This window comes from Enhydra lutris, unplaced genomic scaffold, assembly GCF_002288905.1.
Source record: "Enhydra lutris kenyoni isolate GAN:26980312 unplaced genomic scaffold, ASM228890v2 scaffoldscaffold24, whole genome shotgun sequence".
NCBI classification, from domain to species: Eukaryota; Metazoa; Chordata; class Mammalia; order Carnivora; family Mustelidae; genus Enhydra; species Enhydra lutris.
In genome coordinates, this window is record NW_019154108.1 from 18,898,272 (window position 1) to 18,922,023 (window position 23,752).

Consider the following 23,752-nt stretch of genomic DNA (forward strand, 5'->3'; position numbering starts at 1 on the left):
ATCTGCTCTGTGAAGGACCAAAGTCCAGAACCTAGAAAGGATGAGATAAATACAGGAAAGCGTTTAGGATGCGAGAATACAATGGTGGCTTGCATTACACTAGGGAGAATTGAAATGGGGAGGAGTAGATTAGGCAAGTTTGCAGGAAGTAGGAAGAATTGGTGATGGATTGAAATGGGGGGAGCAAGGCAGTGAAGGAGTGAAGACAGATCCTGGCTGTATTTCTGACTTGGACAGCTGCTGAATACACAATGCTAGTCACTGTAAGAAAAGCTGCATAGGAAGAATAAACAGTTTGGGGTATGCTGAGTTAGAGTTGTTAAGTGAGACATCTTGATTCAAGCAGTTTTTCATTACCCCTCATTTTCTTTGTTTGCCACATGAAACATTGATGTGGAAACAAACCACCATAGGCATTGTTCAAAAAATGTATTTCAGAGTTAATGTAGGCAAATACTTTGTGATAAAGATTAAATAACACTGCCAACTCCCAAGAGCCTCTTCCTTACATGTTACTGCTTTTGTAGGATGCTGCGTAGCTGAGGCTCAGTGAAAGCAAACCCTCCATCTTAAGTTGTAAGGACATACTGCCAAATGGAAGATTTTTGAGAATGAACCAGAAAGAACTTTAGAAAAACAGACGGTTACAGTTGATGCATTGTGTAGCTACTATGGAGTAACAGATTTATTTCATTTTAGTGTGTATTTGTGCACCTGGCTTCATTTTCTTTATGTATTAAATTTTCAAATATAATTGTTTATATTTTATGACCAGTTGAGCTGTATTAAGGATCTTTTGCTAAAGAGGTGATTTTGTACTTTTCCTAGGTATGGAGATGGTCCACGTCCTCCCAAGATGGCTCGCTACGACAATGGAGGTGGATATAGACGGGGAGGTTCTAGTTACGGGGGTGGAGGCTATGGCACAGGAGGCTACGGAGGGGCTGGAGGCTATGTTGGTAGCGGAGGCTACGGCAGCGGCGGCGGTGGCGGCGGCGGCAGCGGCTATGCTGGTGGCTCCAACTCCTACCGCGGAGGCTATGGCGGAGGCTACAGAGGAGGTGTTGGCGGTGGCTATAGAGGTGGCTCCGGAGGAGACTTCAGAGGGTCGAGTGGAGGAGGCTACAGAGGAACGGGGGGATTCCAGCGAGGGGGTATTAGAGGGGGCTATGGGAGCGGTTATTTTGGACAAGGAAGGGGGGGAGGTGGTGGCTATTAAAACTTGTTATGTCAGTGCCTATGCATAGACAGTTAAAAAAAAAAATGCATGCTACCTGTTTTCCCAAGTTGTTTATTTGATGCCAGTAAGTAAACCCATTTTCCACCCATTTTGTGGCTCATTATAGTTTAAGGAAACCAAGCATATAGATACATTAGTGCTTTTGTTTATATTATGTAAAATACACTGATTCTAAAACTACCACAGTTTGTATTTTTTCTTTAAGGAGTAAAGATATGCCTTTAAAATTAACTTGATATTTTCTTGGCTTTAGTTTAATACAATAGAAAATAAAAGTATTATACCAAATACTGGCCATGTACTTCATTGTTGACGTTACACGTCATGTTGTTGACGTTATACTGTTACTTGTAGTATTTAGAATAAATAGCCTCGAAATAGAATTGTTCTTCCAGTAAATACTGGCCAGTGCACAATTTCACATGGACCTTTACCCCTTAATAAAACTTGATCTAGGGCTGAACATTTTGTCTTTTTCCCAGCTTTGTCTTTACAATCTAAGACCAATGTAAGCATTCTCTTTTTTAAGTTAGTTTGCAGTGTGAAAATTAATTTTAATTAGAACTAAAAACCCACAAAATTCTTGAATTAAGGTTATGTTTAGTCGAAGAATGAAGGTAAGTGTCACTAATGCATCAAGTTTATTTTAGTAGAGAGTTTTATACATGTATAACATTTTATAGTTCAGTAGATTTTCATGTTTCTCATTTGAGATATAGCACAGTACAGTAGAGGTCACAAAGGCGTTGGATTAAATAGATGTGGACTCATCTTAAAGCTGCTCCGGGACATATGAATTATCTTGGGCAAGTTATATTGTGCATTAGAGTCCTTTTCAAAATCTTATTTTATATGTCCTTTAGATAATGTTGATCAGCTGATTATTCCTGCCTGCTTACAGAGTCTCAGACCTATATCTCCACCTGAGATTTCCTTTCCAGACTGAAGAAAACCACCTAATTCAACCTTTGCCCTATCTTTTTTTTTTTTTTTTTAAAGATTTTATTTATTTGACAGAAATCACAAGTAGGCAGAGAGGCAGGCAGAGAGAGAGGAGGAAGCAGGCTCCCCGCGGAGCAGAGAGCCCGATGCGGGGCTCGATCCCAGGACCCTGAGATCATGACCCGAGCCGAAGGCAGAGGCTTTAACCCACTGAGCCACCCAGGCGCCCCTCAACCTTTGCCCTATCTTATGTTGAACTGTGTGTGGTTTTGGGGGGGGGGGTTATTTGTTTGTTTTGCTTTTTAATCATGGAAGTTTCAGCTACTTAATTGCCAAAGCCTTAGTAAATTACCACATGTAGTTAGTTCTATTCCCAAAACACCTTCCATTTGTGCTTTTGTAAGCCAACTACCTGCTCTATTCCAGCTCTCATTAACTTGGATGTACAGTGATGCAGCAACCTCTTAACTGGTCTCCCTGCTGGAAGTCCTCCTGTCTACAATCCATTTCTCCATATGACAGCCAGAGTAAACATTCCCATTCAGATCTAATACCACTGCCACCCCCCCCCACTCCCGGCCTAAACCAGTGATTCCTGCTCCAGCCTCAGTCGTCCTTACCAACCCTCCTTACCAGCCATAGCAGTTTGGTCACTGCACCGTGCTTTCTCTTCGCCTTTCATGCATATTGTGGAAACTTGTACCACAGAAAGTAAAAATTCATTAATGCCTCGCTTAACTGGTGCTCATTTCTCCAGTGACTTCAGTTAGAAATGAGAAATCGAGATGACCAAAATGGTAGAGAGAGATGTCAAATTACATTCTATAAAGCTTGCAAGAACAACTTAGGCATAGTTCTAATAATCTTCGAGGTTTTGGCTAAAAACTTAAGGAAGTGCCTATGCAGATTTCTGTAATTCTTCTCTTTGTGACTGTCTCCTTTCTGTATTCTGCCCCATAAATCATAGTTATCCTCCCTCAACCAGCCTCTGTCTCTTCAGCTCCATGAGACTGCTTGTGCTGTGCTTCGTTCTTTATTCCTATGCCATGATTATCAAAATACCTTCACAGAAAGCCTGGGTGATCTTAGGGTTCATCTCATTTGTTTCGCTTAATTTGATGATCACAGTCCTGCATTGTTTGATTCCTGAAAGCAGCTGATTCAGATACATACACACAAACATATACATATGAAGATCTGTATATAGTATTGTGTGTGGAGATGGTTTTTTTTAAGAAATCATTTTTAAAAAGTCATTTGGTGTTCCACTTGTTTACATGGGAGTGGGAAGGAAAATAAATAGACTTATCACTGTAAGTAGAAGTCACTTTAAGTCCATTTTAATTGTCAGTCCATTATAACATCATATCCAGAAATCATTCCTTCAAGAGAATGATCAGACTTATGGGGCAGAAGACCTCATGGAGTACTTTGTGGCGTATTAATACCTGAAGATTCACCCAATGTGTTACGGTTCCTTTCTCAAACCTTCCTCTGATCTGCCTAGAACAAAAAGAATATTCAGTTAAAGGGATGTTGCAGCAGGTGCAAGATGACTGGACAGTGTTTCCGAGATGAGAGCTGATTGCACCTCTCCCATTGAGGAGGTGAAAGGAGCTAGACACAGTATGGGGGAGAGAATTTGGAAAGAAAGAATATATAGAGCACCACACACATACATTAGGGTTTGGCAGTATAGTGAGAGTTGGCACTGAGAAAATTGGGTCTGCCCTTCTAGAAATTAGGCAGGGATGAGAATGGACCTGTGACGGCATCTTCTTACTTAGAAGCTTGAAGATTATAGCAGTGACAGCCCAGCAGCTTTCTTTGAGGCTTGAGGCTGGGGGTGATGTAGAAGGGAATTGCAAATTTCCTTTGGGCCCAGAGGGAGGCCAAAAAGTAAACTGGGGGCGTAAGTTGATGGGCCATTTCCAGGAAGCCGTGCTGAAGAGCTCTCTGTGCCTAGAGGCTGTGTTGGCGTGTTTGTTAGCAACAGCTGCAGTTAATGGGATCTCCCATGCTGTGGAGCTGCACGTAAAACCCTCGGGACATCGCCTGTGCCAAAGGCACAGGCCAGGAGAACATGAACAGTGTGTCAGCTTAGGATCAGCACAGACAACTAGAAAGAGGACATGAACTGTAGCAAATCCCGTATTTGAAAGCCAGTTAGTTTCCCTGCCTTTGATTCTAGAAGCAGAATTGGGATTGTAGGGCAGTAAAGGACACTAGAAATGAAATTTTTTTTTTTTTAAGATTTTATTTATTTATTTGACAGATCACAAGCAGGCAGAGAGAGAGGAGGAAGCAGGCTCCCCTAGAGAGCAGAGAGCCCGATGCGGGGCTCGATCCCAGGACTCTGAGATCATGACCTGAGCCGAAGGCAGTGGCTTAACCCACTGAGCCACCCAGGCGCCCCTAGAAATGAAATTTTGAATTGCACTGAAACTGACATAGGTTTTGGTTTTGACTGGAAATAAGGTTCTTGATTTCCACTGGATTTACCTGAAAGATTTGGCCAGAAGACAGGAGCGTTATTTAAAGTGTGTTTGTGTGCCTTTGATATTTGTGGACTGTCCTGTTAGGTATAGTGTAAAAGGTTTCTGACTCACATGGGGAAAATTTACTGTTGAATCTTTCAGAGCAAACTGAGGTTATCAGACTATTTTAGTGATGATTTCACTTTTAGGAAAGAATCTACTTCCTGGGAATTAATTAGGGTGGAAAACTGGAACAAGTTGGTCACTCTAGGATTAATGTTAAGGGGAGATCATTCAGGAATTTCCAAACTTTGAAATTGCGTTTATTTCCTTCAAACCTAGAAATGAATTTAAGTATGAAGGTAATAAAGGAAATTGTCTGCATAATCCAGTGTTTAACACTTCTGACTTGAACCGGTAAACCTGTATTTTCCTTGTTAACCTGTAAAAATGTAAAATAACTACACTTAGTGATTATTTTTAATATTTTAGTAAATATTCAAATGACTGAAAATTTATACTTTTTTAAAGATTTATTTATTTTTAAATTTTTTTTAATTTATTTTCAACGTAACAGTATTCATTGTTTTTGTACCACACCCAGTGCTCCATGCAATCCGTGCCCTCTCTAATACCCACCACCTGGTTCCCCCAACCTCCCACCCCCCACCTCTTCAGACCCTTCAGATTTTTCAGAGTCCAGTCTCTCATTGTTCACCTCCCCTTCCAATTTCCCCCAGCTCCCTTCTCCTAACTCCCTATGTCCTCCATGCTATTTGTTATGTTCTACAAGTAAGTGAAACCATATGATAATTGACTCTGTCTGCTTGACTTACTTCACTCAGCATAATCTCTTCCAGTCCCGTCCATGTTGCTACAAAAGTTAGGTATTCATCCTTTCTGATGGAGGCATAATACTCCATAGTGTATATGGACCACATCTTCCTTATCCATTCGTCCGTTGAAGGGCATCTTGGTTCTTTCCACAGTTTGGCGACCGTGGCCATTGCTGCTATAAACATTGGGGTACAGATGGCCCTTCTTTTCACTACATCTGTATCTTTGGGGTAAATACCCAGTAGTGCAATGGCAGGGTCATAGGGAAGCTCTATTTTTAATTTCTTGAGGAATCTCCACACTGTTCTCCAAAGTGGCTGCACCAACTTGCATTCCCACCAACAGTGTAAGAGGGTTCCCCTTTCTCCACATCCTCTCCAACACACGTTGTTTCCTGTCTTGCTAATTTTGGCCATTCTAACTGGTGTAAGGTGGTATCTCAATGTGGTTTTAATTTGAATCTCCCTGATGGCTAGTGAGGATGAACATTTTTTCATGTGTCTGATAGCCATTTGTATGTCTGCATTGGAGAAGTGTCTGTTCATATTTATTTATTTATTTATTTATTTATTTATATTTTTTAAAGATTTTATTTATTTATTTGTCAGAGAGAGAGAGGGAGAGAGAGCAAGCACAGGCAGGCAGAATGGCAGGCAGAGGCAGAGGGAGAAGCAGGCTCCCCGATGAGCAAGGAGCCCGATGTGGGACTCGATCCCAGGACGCTGGGATCACGACCTGAGCCGAAGGCAGCTGCCCAACCAACTGAGCCACCCAGGCGTCCCTATTTATTTATTTATTTGACAGACATCACAAGTAGGCAGAGGCAGGCAGAGAAAGAAGGAAGCAGGCTCCCCGCTGAGCAGAGCCCCGATGTGGGGCTCGATCCCAGGACTCTGGGATCATGACCTGAGCCAAAGGCAGAGGCTTTAACCCACTGAGCCACCCAGGAACCCCCAAAATTTATACTTTTAAAATAAGAAATACAATAAGATTTGGTTAACCTTCTGATCTAAATAAAATTTAAATTTTTTGGCATTAGTAATAGTTTTGAGCATTTCAAAATAACCTAGAATTTCTAATGATACCTATCAGTGGCTTCAAAATTTTATTGGTAAATTTAAAAAATGTGCATCTTATGCAGCCACAAAATCTGAAATCACCAAAAAATTTATATTGTCATAATGTTCAGTATTAAAATACTGAGTTACACAGTTTCCTGAGTTTTCTACAGAACAAATCAGTTTTCTATAGAAAAAAGCAACATATTTTGTTAAAAGACAACTGTTTGAGACTTCGGTTGAACTATAATATGTGAAAGGAAACTTAAGTGTTACCCAAATCAGTGGTCGTAAGCTGTGGACTGAGAGGCTTCTTTGAGAATATGGTGATAGTTATGGGCTGTCCACCAAAAGGCGGGTACATAAAATTTACTTAAAATCTCAGTAGTTCACAGACTCTTGAGACCGGTCTATATATTTCAGTTTAAGAACACCTGATTTGGTTCAGTCACTGAAAGCATAGTATATTAATGTAGTTTTTAGACCTGTCCTCAAGTGCAGTGCTGTCTGGTTATAACTGTTCAGTCTAGTAGAGAACACTTTGAGACAGGTGTCTCACCAAGAATGGCAGCTTGCTCCTTATAATCAGAGCAACTTGTCTGTGTCCAGTGCTGCCAGAGGAATGTCTTTCAGTCTTTTGATCTGTAGCCACCTGCCATTTTCACTGCCTCCACTTCATGAACTGACAACAGGCTCTAGTACCGTGGGTCCCATTCTGCTCTTCAGTTGAGTCTCTACTCTAGCTGCTGCTGGCGTGGTATGGAAAAAAAGGAAGTCTCCACTCCCACTACCAGTCTCATAAGAAAAAACAAAAAGGGATTAAAAATCATCCCTTTTCATTGCACATCGTAGGCCACTCTTCTAATCTTGATTTGTCCAGTCTCCACCTTTAGAGTCCTCTAACATTTTCATCCCCAGCAACTTGAAAGTCCTGGATTGTAAATCTTATTTCTGTTTTTAGCATAGGCAGAGACCCATGAGTATCATTCTTTAACACTAACAGTTATTACTTGGAATGCACATGCAGTGTGGGATGTAATGTTCCTAAGACCAGTGTCCGTACTCTATGAAACTTACAGTCTAGTAGGACAGCCAGATATGTACACAAAAGGGAAGGGCAGAGCAGGAATATAGAACCTTCCTTCCTTTAGGTGAGACTGAAGAACAGGCAGGAGAAATTCAAAGCAGAGAGGGACTCAGTCAATTGGTAATGCCTCTGAAGATGGAGGAAGGAAGCCAGAACCCGGGGAATGCAGCTGGCCATCAGGAGCTGGGAGCAGCCCTCAGCTGACAACTGTCAGGGAAACGTCTAAATCCTACAACTGCAAAAAACAACCCCACCAGTTACCCAGATGCACAGGAAAGAAAGTTCCTGTCAACACCTTGATTTTAGCCCAGTGAGACCCATGTCAGACTGCAGCCTACAGAAGTAAGATAAATTGGTGTTAAATCTTTAAAGTTGTCATTTGTTACACTGGAGGGGAAAGTAGAGACGGGAAGGTAAAGGAAATGTGAAATACTAAATTTCTTATATGCTTTTGCGTGCTTGAGAAACATGAGAATAGGGAAAACAACCTACTCTGAAGTGGGCCTGGAAAAGAAATTGGTTGGAAACCAATGGCCGCAACACACAGAAGGCAGATGACCGGTGAGTGCGCGTTGTGCTCATACAAAGCTCTTGCTCTTTTTGCTCTCAAAAGATCCTTTGTCCATCACCTCTTCTGGGAGCCGAAAACAGGTAGAGGGAGATGATTGCAAGGGAAAATGCCTCCCCTTACAGCTCATTAAATTCATTATAGAAAGACCGTTCTTGTTAAAGCCTCCATGAAAATACCTGCAGTTATCTCATGTCACCCAGTGAACAAGGCCTTGTGTAAAAAAAATAAGTCTCTTGATGAAACTGAAGAACAACCATGCCTAATTTGACTCTCAAATCAAGGGATTTCTTTGACAAACAGGGTCACCATTGCTAAGTTACACATAACGTGAAGTAAAAAAATCGAGGAAGGAAAATAAGTGTGTGAGCCCGAGTGTTTATTTCCTTTTATATACTAAAGCCAAAAATAAAATCAGTATAAGTACTGCTTTGTAGAAAAGACCACTAGTTGTATCTTAGAAAATGAACCCCCCCCTAGGGGCACCTGGGTAGCTCAGTGGGTTAAAGCCTCTGCCTTCAGCTTGGGTCATGACCCCAGGGTCATGGGATTGAGCCCCATAATGGGCTCTCTGCTCGGCAGGGAGCCTGCTTCCTCCTCTCTCTGCCTGCCTCTGCCTACTTGTGATCTTTGTCTGTCAAATCTTTAAAAAAAAAAAAAAAAGCCCCTATTTTAGAGGACACATAACCTCTCCAACTTAAAGATTAACTCTTAAAAAATGCATAATTTCTAGCTTCAGTTGTAGTTAGGTGGAGCCATGTAATTAGATTCTAGTGGGAGGGAGGCATGAAAGTTGGAATAATGTGTGTAATTGTAGGAAGGTCCTATCTCCTGCTGCATGGTTGGAATTTAAACCATGGCTTGAACTATTGCTAACTTGCTATCTTGGCCCATGTAGTGATTTTGAATGGAAACCATACAATGGTAAGACAAGATAGAATTCTGACATTATAGGTTTTTTAAACATTTTTTAAATACTTATTTGAAAGCGCGAGCAGGGGAAGGGGCAGAGGGAGAAGCACACTGCTGAGCAGGGAGCCCAAGGCAGGGCTTGATATCCTAGGACCCCAGGATCATGACCTGAGCCACACAGGCAGATGCTTAGCCGACTGAGCCACCCAGGCACCTCTATATTTCCATGTTCTTTATCTCTCATTTTGGATTTCCTAGTTGCAGCTGAACCAAATTCTATCTAATACAGTGAGTGCTATAGTGCTGTCTTACCTTATTCCAGTTCCTAGCTGGAAAAATGGGAATCAGAATTGGCTATAAAATTTTTTTTCTATTACTAATATAGAACACCTGATGCTTCTTACTAGACTAAGACTATCAAAAACAATGTTTAAAACCAAATTGTTTTGGAATTAAATAGTGATGGTGGTACCTATATACTAAAAATATACTACATACTGTTAAATTATAGACTTCAAAAGGGTGAGTTTTATGGTATATGAATTATATCAAAAGTGTTACTGGGGCCCTTGGGTGGCTCAGTGGGTTAAAGCCTCTGCCTCCAGCTCAGGTCATGATCCCACGGTCCTGGGATAGAGCCCTGCATCTGGCTCTCTGCTCAGCAGGGAGACTGCTTCCCTTCCTCTCTCTGCCTGCCTCTCTGCCTACTTGTGATCTCTGTCAAATAAATAAAATCTTAAAAAAAAAAAAAAGTGTTACTTAAGTTAAAATGAATCATCCAATGAAAGCATTAGAATGTTTAAATATTTTTTAATTAAATAGGTTTTTAATTTAAAACCACCATTTCTGTGGGATATGAGAACTATTTACTAAACAAATCTCTCAAATATAAAACATTAACATAAATCCACATACTTTAACTTGTGACTATTCTGATATCCCCCTTCAAGTTTGCTTCTATTTTATTGTTGTTCATCTCCAGGTTCAGATTCTGCATTACCCTGGAGAGCATACTGTCATCTTTTTTATCCCCTGAAGCTGCCCCTTTGTTGAGGGCTTCTTCTGCTACAATAAAAAATTGTTCAGTTGGTTGAAGAATGCTTACACCATAGCCATTATTGTTGTAAATATGATTATTAGTCATCTTCAGTTTTGGTGCTGGAAGAACCTGTTAAATTATTCAAGGAAATTAGTTTTCAATAATTTCTATAAAAATAAAATACATACTCTAGAATTTATTCTTAGGTTTATATGTTTCTTTAAAACAATCTGTTTTAAGCAAGCAATGTTTTCCTCACACTGCTTATTGTCATAATAACCAAGGAAATCTCTAATATGGAAATATTAAATGAAGTTTTCAATTTATTTTATATAGTATAACTTTAATATGTAAAGCTTTATATGTAAAGCTTTAATATAACAAATATAAAATATATATAAAAATATATATAAAGCTTTAATGTAACAAATATAAAAGTAATTTCAGGTACTGACAATGCTAAAATTTTCAAATAATAATGTAATTTCAAATAATTATATTTAATCTAGAATTCTAGGGAAAATGTTCATCAACTACACAAGTCTAGAGAGGGACCTAGAAGAGTAGAACAAACAGAAGTAGAAAGGAATGGGAAGACATGTCACTTATAGATTATTGCTATTTTAATTGACTATTTTAATTGACTAGCTTAAATTATTTTACAAATTTTGAAAGACTTAAGTTTTCTTAATATATTTATTATTTTTTTATTTGCTTTACTTTCCAAAACATATTATAGATCTGCCCAATAAAAAATCTGAAACATTTTTATAAAAGCAAAACTATCCACTTCATCAGTTATCTGCTAAGAATTTAAGTTGAAACTATTAAATTAGAAGGCTAAACTTATTTTATATCAGCCATCATTTAAACTATATTTTAATTATCTCTACTATTCTTTTCCAGATCAATAACAGACTAAACCTTGTCTAGACATAATATTTTAGTATTTTTGTGATAATTCAATTCTTATAACAACTCTATATTTAAGAAATATGAGAATACCTTCATATTAACTCCACCTAAGGTGCTTTTTGAGTTATCACTGGTTCTGAGGTTATTACAATGATGAATTTCATTCCCTTCTAAAACGGCTGTGCTTCCAGGGTACAGTTCAACACCAGCACCCTGTAAATTAAAAGCAAAACAATCTCAAAACAGACATGTACCTCCAAAATTTTCTTTAGATTTAAAAATTGTAATTCTATTTTACCACTCTCGACACACTAAGTTACACAAAAATAATAGTGCATGTAATGATTTACTTTAAAGATAATGTTTTAAAACGTTGAAAACTAGTATTAATCTGTGTTAGAAGATGATTGGGCCTAGAAGGAGGGTTGTGGTCACACAGTCTCACTGAGTCACATTCTCTCCCACCCAAATGAAGCCTTTAGGAGGGAGCCAAAAATCTCTTCAGAGCAATTCTTTCAATTGTTATAAAAATTTTTATATATTCCAACTCCCTCAGTGCTACTAATGTCAACTTCCTCAGTTTAGTGGAAATTAAGTCATTCTGTTAAAACAGATCCTATTTTCATCATTTAATCTTTTCATTTAGTTTTGCAATACTTCAATGGTCTTTGTTAAGTAAATGTTAACAAGTTGACTGACTCATGATCTGTTTTGTAGCCACCAATTTCTAGATTTTTTTTAAAAAATCACATTTAAAGCCAGTAATTCTTTGGACTTAACTTAGTTCATTTTTCCTACGTGTGCTATGATGCCCTGTACTTGTCCTGATTTTAGCAGTTTCTAAGCTTGATTATAACTCAATTCAAAGGTGAAGTAACTTATCCTCTGCACAGTAAGTTATCTATCGTCAATAAAGCGGTCTTTATGAAAGGAAATACCTGGGCACCAGTTATTTCACTGTCTGTAATTGTCAGAGCAGCCCCTGTCAGAACACACACTCCTGTTCCTTCGCATTTTAATATACAGTTTTCTAGAGTCATGTGACCAGACTCCACCACCACAATACCATCAACGGTCCCTTGTTGTATCAAAGATAGATGCATTAGCTTCACGTTATCAGCTTTAGACACCACGAAACTGTCATGAGAAGGTTCAGAAGTAATCATAATTTCCTCTCTCTTTCCAACTCCTGATTCATTGAGACAAAACAGAATTAATTCAGTAATCCCAAAGTTTAAAGTCCTTTAGTCAAGTCATTCAATAATACTTTTTCTTTTCACATATTTTTAATAAGTAATATATCTAATTATATACTTAACTATAATGTAATCTTTTGTCCATATTTGATGCCATGATGGGAGAATCTGGGTTTATAGTCAATATAAATGTACCTGTATATTTATTCAATATTCTTATTCCATAATACATTTTCCTAAGTTTTCCTATTACATAATCAATAGTCATTTAAAAAGTGTCTAAGATACAAAAATAACTACCTTACCATGACTAAAAAAGACTGTCATGTGAATTAGGTTATAAGAGTAATCATATCCACAATTTTGATCTAGAATAGTTAAAGCAATCATCTAAATTTAACAACAGTGCAAAAATAAGGGGTCGTAGCTTCAAGGCTTTAAGATTTGAAAATTATATACTCCTTATTACGCATGCAGTTCAGCAAAATACTACTGGTTACAGTCATCAAGATCTATTCTTGATGCTCAATTCTTGAATTGATAGGCAAAGCCTCAGTCACCTGGTTCTTTTTCTTTTGGTCAGACAGTGGGAATATCCTTACTTCAGTGTTAAACGGCAGAATTAAAGTTACTAAATAGGTTCAGAACCTAAAAGAAATTTTAGTAAATTCTTCTACTTTAGCAAGTTTGCATGTGAATTAACCTGAGGAAATGCTGAATATGTTTTAATACAGCCTTACATTTGGTTTTTCTTTTTATAAAGACTTTATTTGACAGAAAGAGATGGCAAGCAGGCAGAGAGGCAGGCAGAGAGAGAGAAAAGGAAGCAGGCTCCCTGCTGAGCAGAGAGCCTGATGTGGGGCTCGATCCCAGGACCCTGGGATCATGACCCGAGCCGAAGGCAGAGGCTTTAACCCATTAAGCCACCCAGGCGCCCCTGGTTTTTCTACTAAAGTGATAAGAAATGCAATAGAGGAAGAAAAAGTAGTTTGGGTTAAAATATTACAAATAGGTTTTTTGTTTTTTTGTGTGGTTTTGATCTTTTTAGAATCTGTGTTTGTAGTGCTACACTGTCATGGAGAAGAATAGTCTCATTGATTTGCTTTGGTACATATGTCCAAATGAAGTCACCTGTACAGATAATATACTCATGAGCATGTGTGAAAATCTTAATTAAAAAGATACATAAGGGATTTTTGTGTTAGGTAAATCATGTTTATAGTATATAATTTTTCCAGAATACATTGTTATAAAAAGATGGCAAAGGATGCCCTAACCCTTTATAATGATGTCGTCAGTCAATAAAGCAAGATTTACAGCTTGATATTCTCCTGGAAAAATAACTACTGTATCTCCACTATAACAACTATCCAAAGCCAAATCCAAATCATCATGCTGTTGGAGAAGTGTGTCTGAAGATAAGTCCTTTACCTGAAAAGAAGAAATAAAACAGTACACTTTTAACAATGAATTAAACTGAAACAGGTCATTTTAATCAGATAACGTATTGGTGACGTGTGCTTTTCTCAAAGACTTACCTTGTATATTACACTGTAATACACTGTAAATATGTTTTTATGTTCATTAAATTGTTCCAACTATCAGTGCATCAACTAAGGGAATGGTGAAATGGGGTTTTCTTTACAATCACTAATAATTTTACAGCTATGAAAGACTGTGTGCCAAGAAGGCAGAATTTGAACTAGCATATTACCTCCCAAGCCTCACAACAGTTCTTTGAGGGGAAATAATATCCCCTTATCAGGTGAAGGACTTTGAAACTCAGTGAGATGAAATGATTTGCCCAAGGACACAGAGTTGGTGAATGGTTAATCTAAGCTTTAGATCCAGGACTTTATGACACTAGATCTCTTTACAGTCTACTACTTTGTTTTCTTTAACTCAAACTAATCCTATAATTTTAGTAAATCAATAAAACCTTATATATTAAATACTCTAGAACTAAATAAAAGATACCAGGAATCCACTAAGAGTAGAAAAGGGAAGAGAACTTCATTATTAGTACCATAAAGAGTGGGGAACTCTTAAAATAAAATTTGAAAACTAAAAATATATTCTGAGAAAATGCCTGTTATTTTATCCCTATAGAATTGGCATTATTGAAGGTATGTGAAATGGTGAGTGCTATGAAGTATGTAAGTCTGACGATTCACAGACCTGTATCCCTAGGGCAAATAATACATTATATGTTAATAAAAATAATAAAAAAAGAAATGGCATTATCATTCATATATCTTTTTTCTTATAAAGTGGTTAGAAGAAAAACAAAAATGAAAATACAACAAATTGAAATTTTAAACTAAATAAAATATATAGATATTTCATTTTTAGTCTTTTTCCCGTGCATATACTCGTTACTCCTAATACCAACATATCATACCATACGTATACATGGCTTTGAATCCTGACTTTTTTTTTTTAAGACTTACTTATTTCAGAGAGAGAGCATGAGTGGGAGGGGCAGAAGGTGAGGGAGAGAATCTCAAGCAGCTCCAGGCTGAACACAGAGCCAAGAGTCAGATGCTCAACCAACTCCATGATCCAGACAGACACTACTGAACCCTGACTTTTCATTACATCATATCTTCCCATGTCTTTTTTTTTTCAAAGACTAATTTTTAGTCATTACATAATAATGCATCATATGGGCATATCAGTTTTTCATAGTTGATTTTCTTACTCTTATTTAGATGGTTTGCAGTTCAATATTATGAAAATACTATGACAAATAAATCCTTATACACATCTCTAGTTAATTCTTTGGATAAATTACCAGATGGGGGAATTATTGTGTCAGAAGTACAAAAGATTTTGTGTCTTGGATACATATTGCTAAATTGCCCTCCTGAAGAGTTTAAACAATTAAAATTTGGTTTGAGAACTCATTTTGCTGTAAACTCATCAGCATGGGGTTATCTTTTAAATTTATAAAATATTTGCCACCTTAATAGGCAAAAATCCTCACTGCCTCATTTTAATTTTCATTCATTTGATAAGAGTGAACATTTTTTCCAGATATATTTGGAACTCATAATCCTTACTAATTCAGCAAACTACTATATTCATTTATGGTGTATTCTAAATACTTTGGTGGCAGAGAGCACAAGGATTACCTCTAAATAATTTGGAAGAACTCAAAATCCATCTCACTTATATTTTTCTTATTCATGAAAATAGGAAACCCAGGAGAAAGAAGTTTGTGAGGGGACATAATGAGTTTAGTTTTGATGCCAGTTAATTTGAAATACTGGTGGAGTCACTAAGCAGAGGTATCCAATAGACTGCATATAAGAGTCTAGAATATAGGACTAACATTTGGGCATAAAGATCTGGGAGTTACTTAAGCATAGGAATGGATAAGATTAGCTACAAGACTGTATGAAGAGGGAAAGATAGCACTCTAGGATGGAACAATGAAAAACATTAAAAGAATAGGCAGAAACAAAAGAAATCTCCAAAGCTGAGGCTCAGAGTAGCCAAAGAGGTGGTAAAATCAGGACATCAAGATGTCAGGAAAGGAGGAAATAGTTGATGATGTCAGGTGCTGAAAGGTTAAATGAGATGGCGATCTTCGAGTTGTGCTTAGTGCATTTAGCCACAGCTTGGTCCCACATTGACCAGAAGGGCATTTTCACTGATGTTCTGGCGGCAGAAACAAGATCACTGTGAGTAGAGGCATGAATGTGAAAGCAGTAGAGACAGATAAATATGTCAAGAAGTTTTCCTATGTAAAAGAAGAGAGATGTGGTATTGAGGATGTATACTGTTTTATTTTAAAAAACAATTGAATACATCTCAGTACATTTAGGAAGGAAACAGAATGATATAAAAGAGAAGTGATGTCATGGAAATGGTGGAATGAAGAGCTCCAAAAAAATGGTTCTTCCACTGAAGCAAATATTAAGTTGGGAAAAAAAAAATGACAGAATCAACATTTTTGGAACCCTGGCACCTAATCAAACACAGCAACCATGCAAATGCTTAATGAAGAGGCTGTCAAAATTTGGTAAAAAGAAAAAAATGTGGTTCTGCTTAGCTGCCTACCATCTTCTATTCCCCAGCTTGGCAGTGGCTGTGAAAAGAACAGCCCGTGTTTCTGTGGCTTGCTGGTCTGAAGCAGGCATGGGGTGGGGGAAATATGAACCTTATTCTCAAAAACAGTGCGGTTGTGAGGGGCAGCTTTGTCTGTCAAGCATCTGATTCTGGCTTTTGGCTCAGGTCTTGATATCAGGGTGTTGAGATGGAGCCCCTCATCAGGATTCACACTGGGCATGGAGCCTGCTTAAGATTCTCTCTCTCCATTTCCTTCTGCCGCTCCCTTGCTCTCTTTCTTGGGGAAAAAAAAAAAGTGTGGTTTATCTTGAGACCAGTCAGTATCTCAGGGGAAGGACTGACAAAGCTGACTTGTTTAATATGCTCCTCAGAACTGAGCAGCAATATAGGTGTCACTTGATGAAAGCATTTAAAAACATACACTACCCATAGCTGTCTGGGGCAAAGGAAAAGTCTGCAGAGGAGGAGGCTGAGAAGGAAGATTCTTGGGGAAACAAGGGCTGAAAAGCACAGGGCCAGGGCTGGATGCATGCTCAGGAGAGAGATGAAAGCACCCCAAGCTTTGCTTCCCACTGATCTTTGGGCCCCATAGAAGCAAGAGGTGAAAGCCAAGGCAGAGTTGTAAGCAGCCTGGCTCAGCTTTGAAGGGGTGCCTCAGCTTAGAGCTAATTTGCAAAGACTGTGAGATATTTTTTGTTTTTGTTTCTTAGCTATTGGTGTTTATGGAAGTTTGTCAGGTAGCTGGTTACCTGCTGAGATTACATAATAGAATTTCAGTAGCCACACGCAAAAAGAAATACAGCTTTTGCAAAAATAGTTTGGAAAATCTGCTAACCATATGGACAACTGCAGTCCTCAAAAATTAATAGAGCAAACCCTGGGGATAGGGTAGACTGATTTCCAGAGTTATTAGATTATAATATTCAAAAAACCGATTTTCAACAAAAAAGTTACAAGACATTCAATGAAACAGGAAACTGGCCCATTTGCAGGAAAAAAGATTTATAGAAACCACCTCTGAGGAAGTCCAGACAAGCCTTTGGATTTATCAGACAAAAACTTGAAATAAACTATCTTAAATATGCTCAAAGAGCTAAAAGAACCCATGGACAAAAAACTAAAGGAACCAGAAGGGCAATGAACAAATAGACAACATCTATAAAGAAATAAAAATTACAAAAAGAACCAAATGGAAATTCTATTGTTGAAAATCACAATAGCTGAATTAAAAACAACAACAACAACAACAACAAACTCACTAGAAAGGCTTAGATACCATATTTGAGTGGGAAGAAGAAAGAATCAACAAATTTGAAGACAGGATGATTAAAATATCCAGTCTCAGGAGCAGATAGAAAAAAAAGCACAAAGAAAAATAAACAATGTTGACGAGACCAGTGATACACCATCAAGAATACAAACAAACGTATTATAGGAGTCCCAGAAGGAGAAGAGAGAGAGGAGCAAAAAGAATATTTGAAGAATAATGGTTGAACACTTCAAATTTGTTGAAATCTGTGAATCTACACATCCAAGAAGCTTAATGGGCATCAAGTAGGATAAACACAAGCCAAACCAACACATATGATCAAACTGTTGAAAGTGAAAGAATCTTGAAAGCAGTGAAAGAGAAGCAATTGGATATATACAAGGAATTGGCAATAGGATTAATGGCTGATTTCCTAACAGAAGCCACGGAAGCCAGAAAACAGTGGGATGACATATTTAAGGGGGGTGGGTACTGTCAACCAAGAATTCTATATCTAGGAAAACTATCCTTCAATAACTTCTCAAATGTATGAAGCAGCAAGACTGTGGCTCTGGTTCAAAATGGTGTCACTCTCAAATGCAGTCTTTCTCATATTTGTCTCCTATCCTTCCCGTAGTTACTACTAGCATAGTGCCTAGCAATAAGGTTTGTACTCAGTAAATAGTTGCTGACATTTATTTATTTAGTACTGATTATATGCTAATCACTGAAGCGGATGTAATGGGAGAAAGAAGGCATTAATGTCAGACGAGAACCCTACCCTCAAAGAACTTCTTTTTTGATTATACACAACTACAACTTAAATGAACAAATAGGGATAAAGTGCATTTCTTACCATGTCAGTAGTCATCACTTTTGCCACAATGTGTGTTATAGTCTTTCCAAAATCTCTTTTTCCCTTCCGGCGCCTCAGAATTCTTGGAAAAAAAGGTCCATGAACTCTAGAGTTGAAAACATTTATTATGATGATATTAACCTGAACAAGACTCAAGCTATGCTTACTTAGAAAATAAAACTTGGCACCAAGCATCTTTGAGAAGTATATTTCACTTATTTTAAGCTCCTTGAGAGCAATGAGCAACTTGGGAGCAATGGAATGATTAAAATCTTTTAGATAACTGAATGTTTACACTCTCGAACTCTAAAATCTTTTCATTTTCATGGTTTGTACCTGGAAATCTGTATGTAACCCACTAAAATCAACACCTGTCACCTCAAATCTTTAATACAGTAGAAAATTTTCCTGATTATACTTTCATAGTCCACTCAGTTGTGGACTCAAAACAAAGCAAAGATCAGTTAGGTCTCCGATACTGAGGCATAAAAATGTTTAGAGAAATGCCCAGTTTTAGATACTGTGTTCAACTAACAAAGTGTTTTGTTTCAAAGGATATGGTCTCCATAGATATGTTGACTGAGGCCTCCCAACAGAACAAGTCTAGCTTCTCTCTGAGTTGTGTGTATGTTTTTAATTATTACTGTTTGCTCTTCAGCAGTTCTGATTCCAGTCTTTCTTGTCTTTCAGCTCTTCTTTGCAATTCCTGTTTTCTAACACTTAATCATGTAAGTGTTATCAAAAGAAAGAAATTTTGAGTATAATTTTTTATCATTACTATCAGCTGAAAGGGACACTCCTTTACCGACAGATGTAGCTTTACTAATAATCTCCTTAGGTGTCATATTTTGAGTTCTCTGCAGCACATTTTCATTACTGCTTGACACTCCTGGAAAGCAGCTTTAGTACCAATATGTTTCAGCTTCAAAAGTTTCATTGAACATTTCAAAAGTAAACCCATTCAGCATTTTTATACCTATTTAAGCAAGTGATTATGATCTTGAGAAAGAGAACTACTCACACATTTCTTCACCATATACCTGATCACTAGCTGCTCAAAGAGTACAGCATCCTACGTTCAGGAAATACAGTAGTTTATCATGCAATCCTAGTTTTAAAATCAAAAGTATGTATCAGTGGGTTTTTTTTAAATCAAATTTATTAAGGTATAATTTACATAACACTCATTTTAAGTAAACCATTCCATGAAGTTCCACAAATGTGTATACCCACTTAACTCAATCAAAATAATCAAGATATAGAACATTCCCATCACACTGTTAGGTTCCTTCATTCATCTTTGCAGTCAATCCTCCACACCTATTCCCCAGCAACCATTGTCTCCTTTCTGTCATAGATTTCCATTTCTTGGATTTTTTTTTTTTAAGGATACTATTTTTTTTTAAAGATTTTATTTATTTATTTGTCAGAGAGAGAGAGAGAGAGAGCGAGCACAGGCAGACAGAGTGGCAGGCAGAGGCAGAGGGAGAAGCAGGCTCCCCACAGAACAAGGAGCCCAACATCCCAGGACGCTGGGATCATGACCTGAGCTGAAGGCAGCTGCTTAACCAACTGAGCCACCCAGGCGTCCCTTAAATGAAATTTTAAAGTGAAATAATATATGACGTACTCTTTTGTGTCTGGCTTTTTTTCATTCAGTCTGTTTTGAGATCCATCATGTTATTTTGTGTATCAGCATTTTGTTTATATTGCTGAGCAGTATTTCATTACTGGATTTTCTGTTTACAAAAATCATGTCATCTGCAAATAGACGTAATTTTATTACTTCTTCCTTTCCAATCTGGATGGCTCTTTTCTTGCCTATTGCTCTAGCTGGAACCCCTCATTCAATTTGAATAGAAGTGGTAAGAGTAGACATCCTTATCTTCTTCCTGATCTTAGTGGGGAAACATCCATTCTTTCACCTCTAAATAGGATTTAGTTAAAGGTTTTTCATAGATGGCCTTATATGGGCTGAAAAATATCCCTTCTATTCCAAGATTTTTGAAAATTTTTATCATGAAAGCATTGAATTTTGTCAGATTCTTCTTCCATGTCTATTGAGGTGTGGCTTTTGTTTTTTATTTATTAATATGGTGCACTATATTGATTCATTTTGGGATAAATCCAACTTAGTCATAGTGTCTGATCCTTTTATTTTTTTATTTATTTTTTTTATTTTTAAAGATTTTTATTTATTTATTTGACAGAGAGATCACAAGCAGGCAGAGAGGCAGACAGAGAGAGAGGAAGGGAAGCAGGCTCCCCGCTGAACAGAGAGCCCCACGTGGGGCTCGATCCCAGGACTCTAAGATCATGACCTGAGCCGAAGGCAGCAGCTTAACCCACTGAGCCACACAGGCGCCCCTGATCCTTTTAATATGTTGCTAGTTGTTAGTATATTAATGAGGATTTTTGCATCTATATTCATTAGGGATATTATTCTGTAGTTTTCTTGTGATGTTTTTCTAGTTTTGGTATCAGGGGAATAATAGTGGCTCCACTGAATGAGGTGGGTAAGTGTTTCCTTCTATTTTTTTGAAGTTTGTAAAGAATTGGTGTCAAACCTTTAAATATTTGATGAAATTCACCAGTGAAGACATCTGGTCTTTGGCTTTTCTTTGTGGGTAGTTTATAATTTGCTAATTTTATCTCCTCACTTGCTATAGGTCCCACTCAGGTTTTCTGTTTTGCCTTGAGTCAATTTGGGTAGATTTTATATTTTCAGGAATGTGTCCACTTGATCTGCTGATCTAATTTTCTGGCATATAATTGTTTGGAGTATTCCTTAGTAATCCTTTTTTATTTCTGTGCAGGTTTTTACGTGGATGTAAGTTTTCAACTTAGTTGGTTAAATATCAACTAGGAGCACTATTGCTGGCTCATATGCTTAGATCACACTAAGCTTTTAAGAAACTACCAAACTATCTTCCAAAAAAGCTGTGCTGTTTTGCATTCCAATCAACAATAAATGAGAGTTCTTGTTCCACAACCATTTGGTATTGTCAAGGTTTTTTGGTTTGTTTCTGTTTTTGTTTAGTTTTTTGGATTTTAACCATTCTAATAGGTAAGGAATGGTATCTCATTCTTTTGATTAGCAATTACATAATTGCAATGATGTTGGGTATCTTTTTATAGGCTTTTTTTTCCCATTTGTATATCTTCTCTGGTGAGGTGTTTGTTCAGAATGTTTGTCCATTTTTAATTGGGCTGTTTGTTACTCACAATGAATTTTAAGAATCTTTGTATATCTTAGGGACGCCTGGGTGGCTCAGTTGGTTAAGCAGCTGCCTTCGGCTCAGGTCATGATCCCAGCGTCCTGGGATCGAGTCCTGCATCGGGCTCCTTGCTCAGCAGGGAGCCTGCTCCTCCCTCTGCCTCTGCCTGCCATTCTGTCTGCCTGCACTTGCTCTCTCTCCCTCTCTCTCTGACAAATAAATAAAATCTTTAAAAAAAAAAAGAATCTTTGTATATTTTAGATACAAACCTTTTATTAGATATGTATTTTACAAATATTTTCTTCAAAATTTTGCCGTATCTTTAATTCTCTTAACAGTGTCTTTCACAGAGCATAAATTTTTACTTTTAATATAAAAGTCCAATTTCTCAATGTTTTTCTCTCACAGATCATATTGTCAGTGTTTTACCTAAAAAAAAAAACTCATTGCCAATCCAAGATCACCTATGTTTTCTTCTATGATTTATTCAAGTCTTACAGTTTTATTTTATATTTAGGTCATTGGATCATTTTGAGTTAATTTTTGTGAAGATGTGAGGTCTGTGTTTACATTCATCTTTTTGCATATGGATATCCAATTAATTACTCTACAGCACCATTTGTTAAAAATCATATTCTTTCTCCATTGAATTTTCTCTGCTCCTTTATCAAAGTTCAGCCCAGTCACTATATTTGTGTGGATCTATTTATGGACTCTTTTTTCTGTTCCATTGGTCTATGTGTCTAAGCACCAATACTGTGCTTTCTTGATTACTGTAGTTTTACAACAAGCCTTACAATTGGGTAGTATGAGTACTCTCACTTTATTCTTCTTCAGTACCATGTTAGCTCTTGTAGGCTTTTTGCCTTTCCATATGAATTTTAAGAAATAGTCAATACCTACAAAATAGCTTGCTGGGATTTTCATTAGGATTGCAGTGAATCTACACATCAGGTTGGGAGGAACTGACATTTAACAATATTGACAGATAATATCTCTCATTTACATTTTCTCTGTCATCATAGTTTTGTAGTTTTCCACATGTAGATCCTATACATATTTTGTTAGATTTATACCTAAATATTTAATTTTTTGGCTTTATTTTAAATGATATTTTAAAAATTTCAAATTGTTACTGATATATAAGAAAGCAAGGGATTTAAAATGTTAACCTTGCTATACTCATTGGTTCCAGGGTTTTATTACTGTTGTTGTTGATGATGATGATGATGATAATGATTCTTTGAGATTTTCTATGTAGGCAATTATGTTATCTGCAAAGAGTTTTACTTCTTCTTTCCTAATCTTTTATCTTCTATTACATCTTTTGTTTCCATTTCTGTATATCTTTTATTTCCATTTCTTGTCCTATGTATCTTTTATATAGGACATATCTTTTATTTCTGTATATCTTTTGTTTCCATTTCTGTATATCTGTGTATCTTTTATTTCCATTTCTAGTCATATTGCACTATCTAGGACTTCCAGCATGACACTTAATAGGAATGATGAGAGAAAATATCCTCACCTTATTCCTTATATTAGGGAGAAGTTTCCAGTTTCTCACCACTAAGTATTATGTTTGCTGTAAGGTCTTTGTAGATGTTCTTCATCAATTTGAGGAATTTATCCCTTATTATTGCTTCATCTATCAATTATTGAAAAAGAGATGCTGAAGTCTCCCAACTATAATAGTGAATTTTTCTATTTGTCCTTGCATTTCTGTCAGTTTTTGCATCACATATTTTGGTATTCTGTTGTTGGGTGCATACACATTAAGGATTGCTATGTTTTCTTGGAGAACTGAGCCCATTATCATTATGCAATGCCCCTATTTATCCCTGATTTAATTAATTTAATTAATCCCTGATTTAATTAATTTAACTGGCTCTTCCCAAAGCCTGCTTTGTCTGAAATTAATATTGCTAATCTAGCTTTTTAATGACTGTGTTAGCATACAGTATCTTTCTCTGACTCTTTAACATTTCTAAGCCTTTATATTTAAGATTGATTTCTCATACATAACGTACAGTTGGATCTTGTCTTTTTATCCACTTGGATAATATCTTTTGATTTACATATTT

General features: G+C 37.1%; 2 protein-coding genes across 3 annotated transcripts in view; one reads left to right on the forward strand and one right to left on the reverse strand.

Annotated features, from left to right (window-relative positions):
* The window catches only part of LOC111150713 (DExH-box helicase 9), a 53,547-nt gene extending 51,844 nt beyond the window's left edge, over window positions 1-1,703 (forward strand). For both annotated transcript variants that reach the window (XM_022508263.1, XM_022508264.1), the window contains one exon: window positions 829-1,703. In XM_022508263.1, coding sequence (XP_022363971.1) covers window positions 829-1,219 — 391 coding nt within the window. In that variant the 3' untranslated portion in view covers window positions 1,220-1,703. The remainder of the gene's footprint in view (window positions 1-828) is intronic.
* Window positions 1,704-9,916: 8,213 nt separating this feature from the next.
* The window catches only part of LOC111150820 (SHC binding and spindle associated 1 like), a 36,341-nt gene continuing 22,505 nt past the window's right edge, over window positions 9,917-23,752 (reverse strand). The window contains exons 6-10 of the mRNA XM_022508438.1: window positions 18,451-18,556; window positions 13,549-13,702; window positions 12,014-12,264; window positions 11,166-11,288; window positions 9,917-10,289 (exon numbers count right to left, since the gene is read on the reverse strand). Of these exons, the coding sequence (XP_022364146.1) occupies window positions 10,038-10,289; window positions 11,166-11,288; window positions 12,014-12,264; window positions 13,549-13,702; window positions 18,451-18,556 (886 nt within the window). The 3' untranslated portion in view covers window positions 9,917-10,037. The remainder of the gene's footprint in view (window positions 10,290-11,165; window positions 11,289-12,013; window positions 12,265-13,548; window positions 13,703-18,450; window positions 18,557-23,752) is intronic.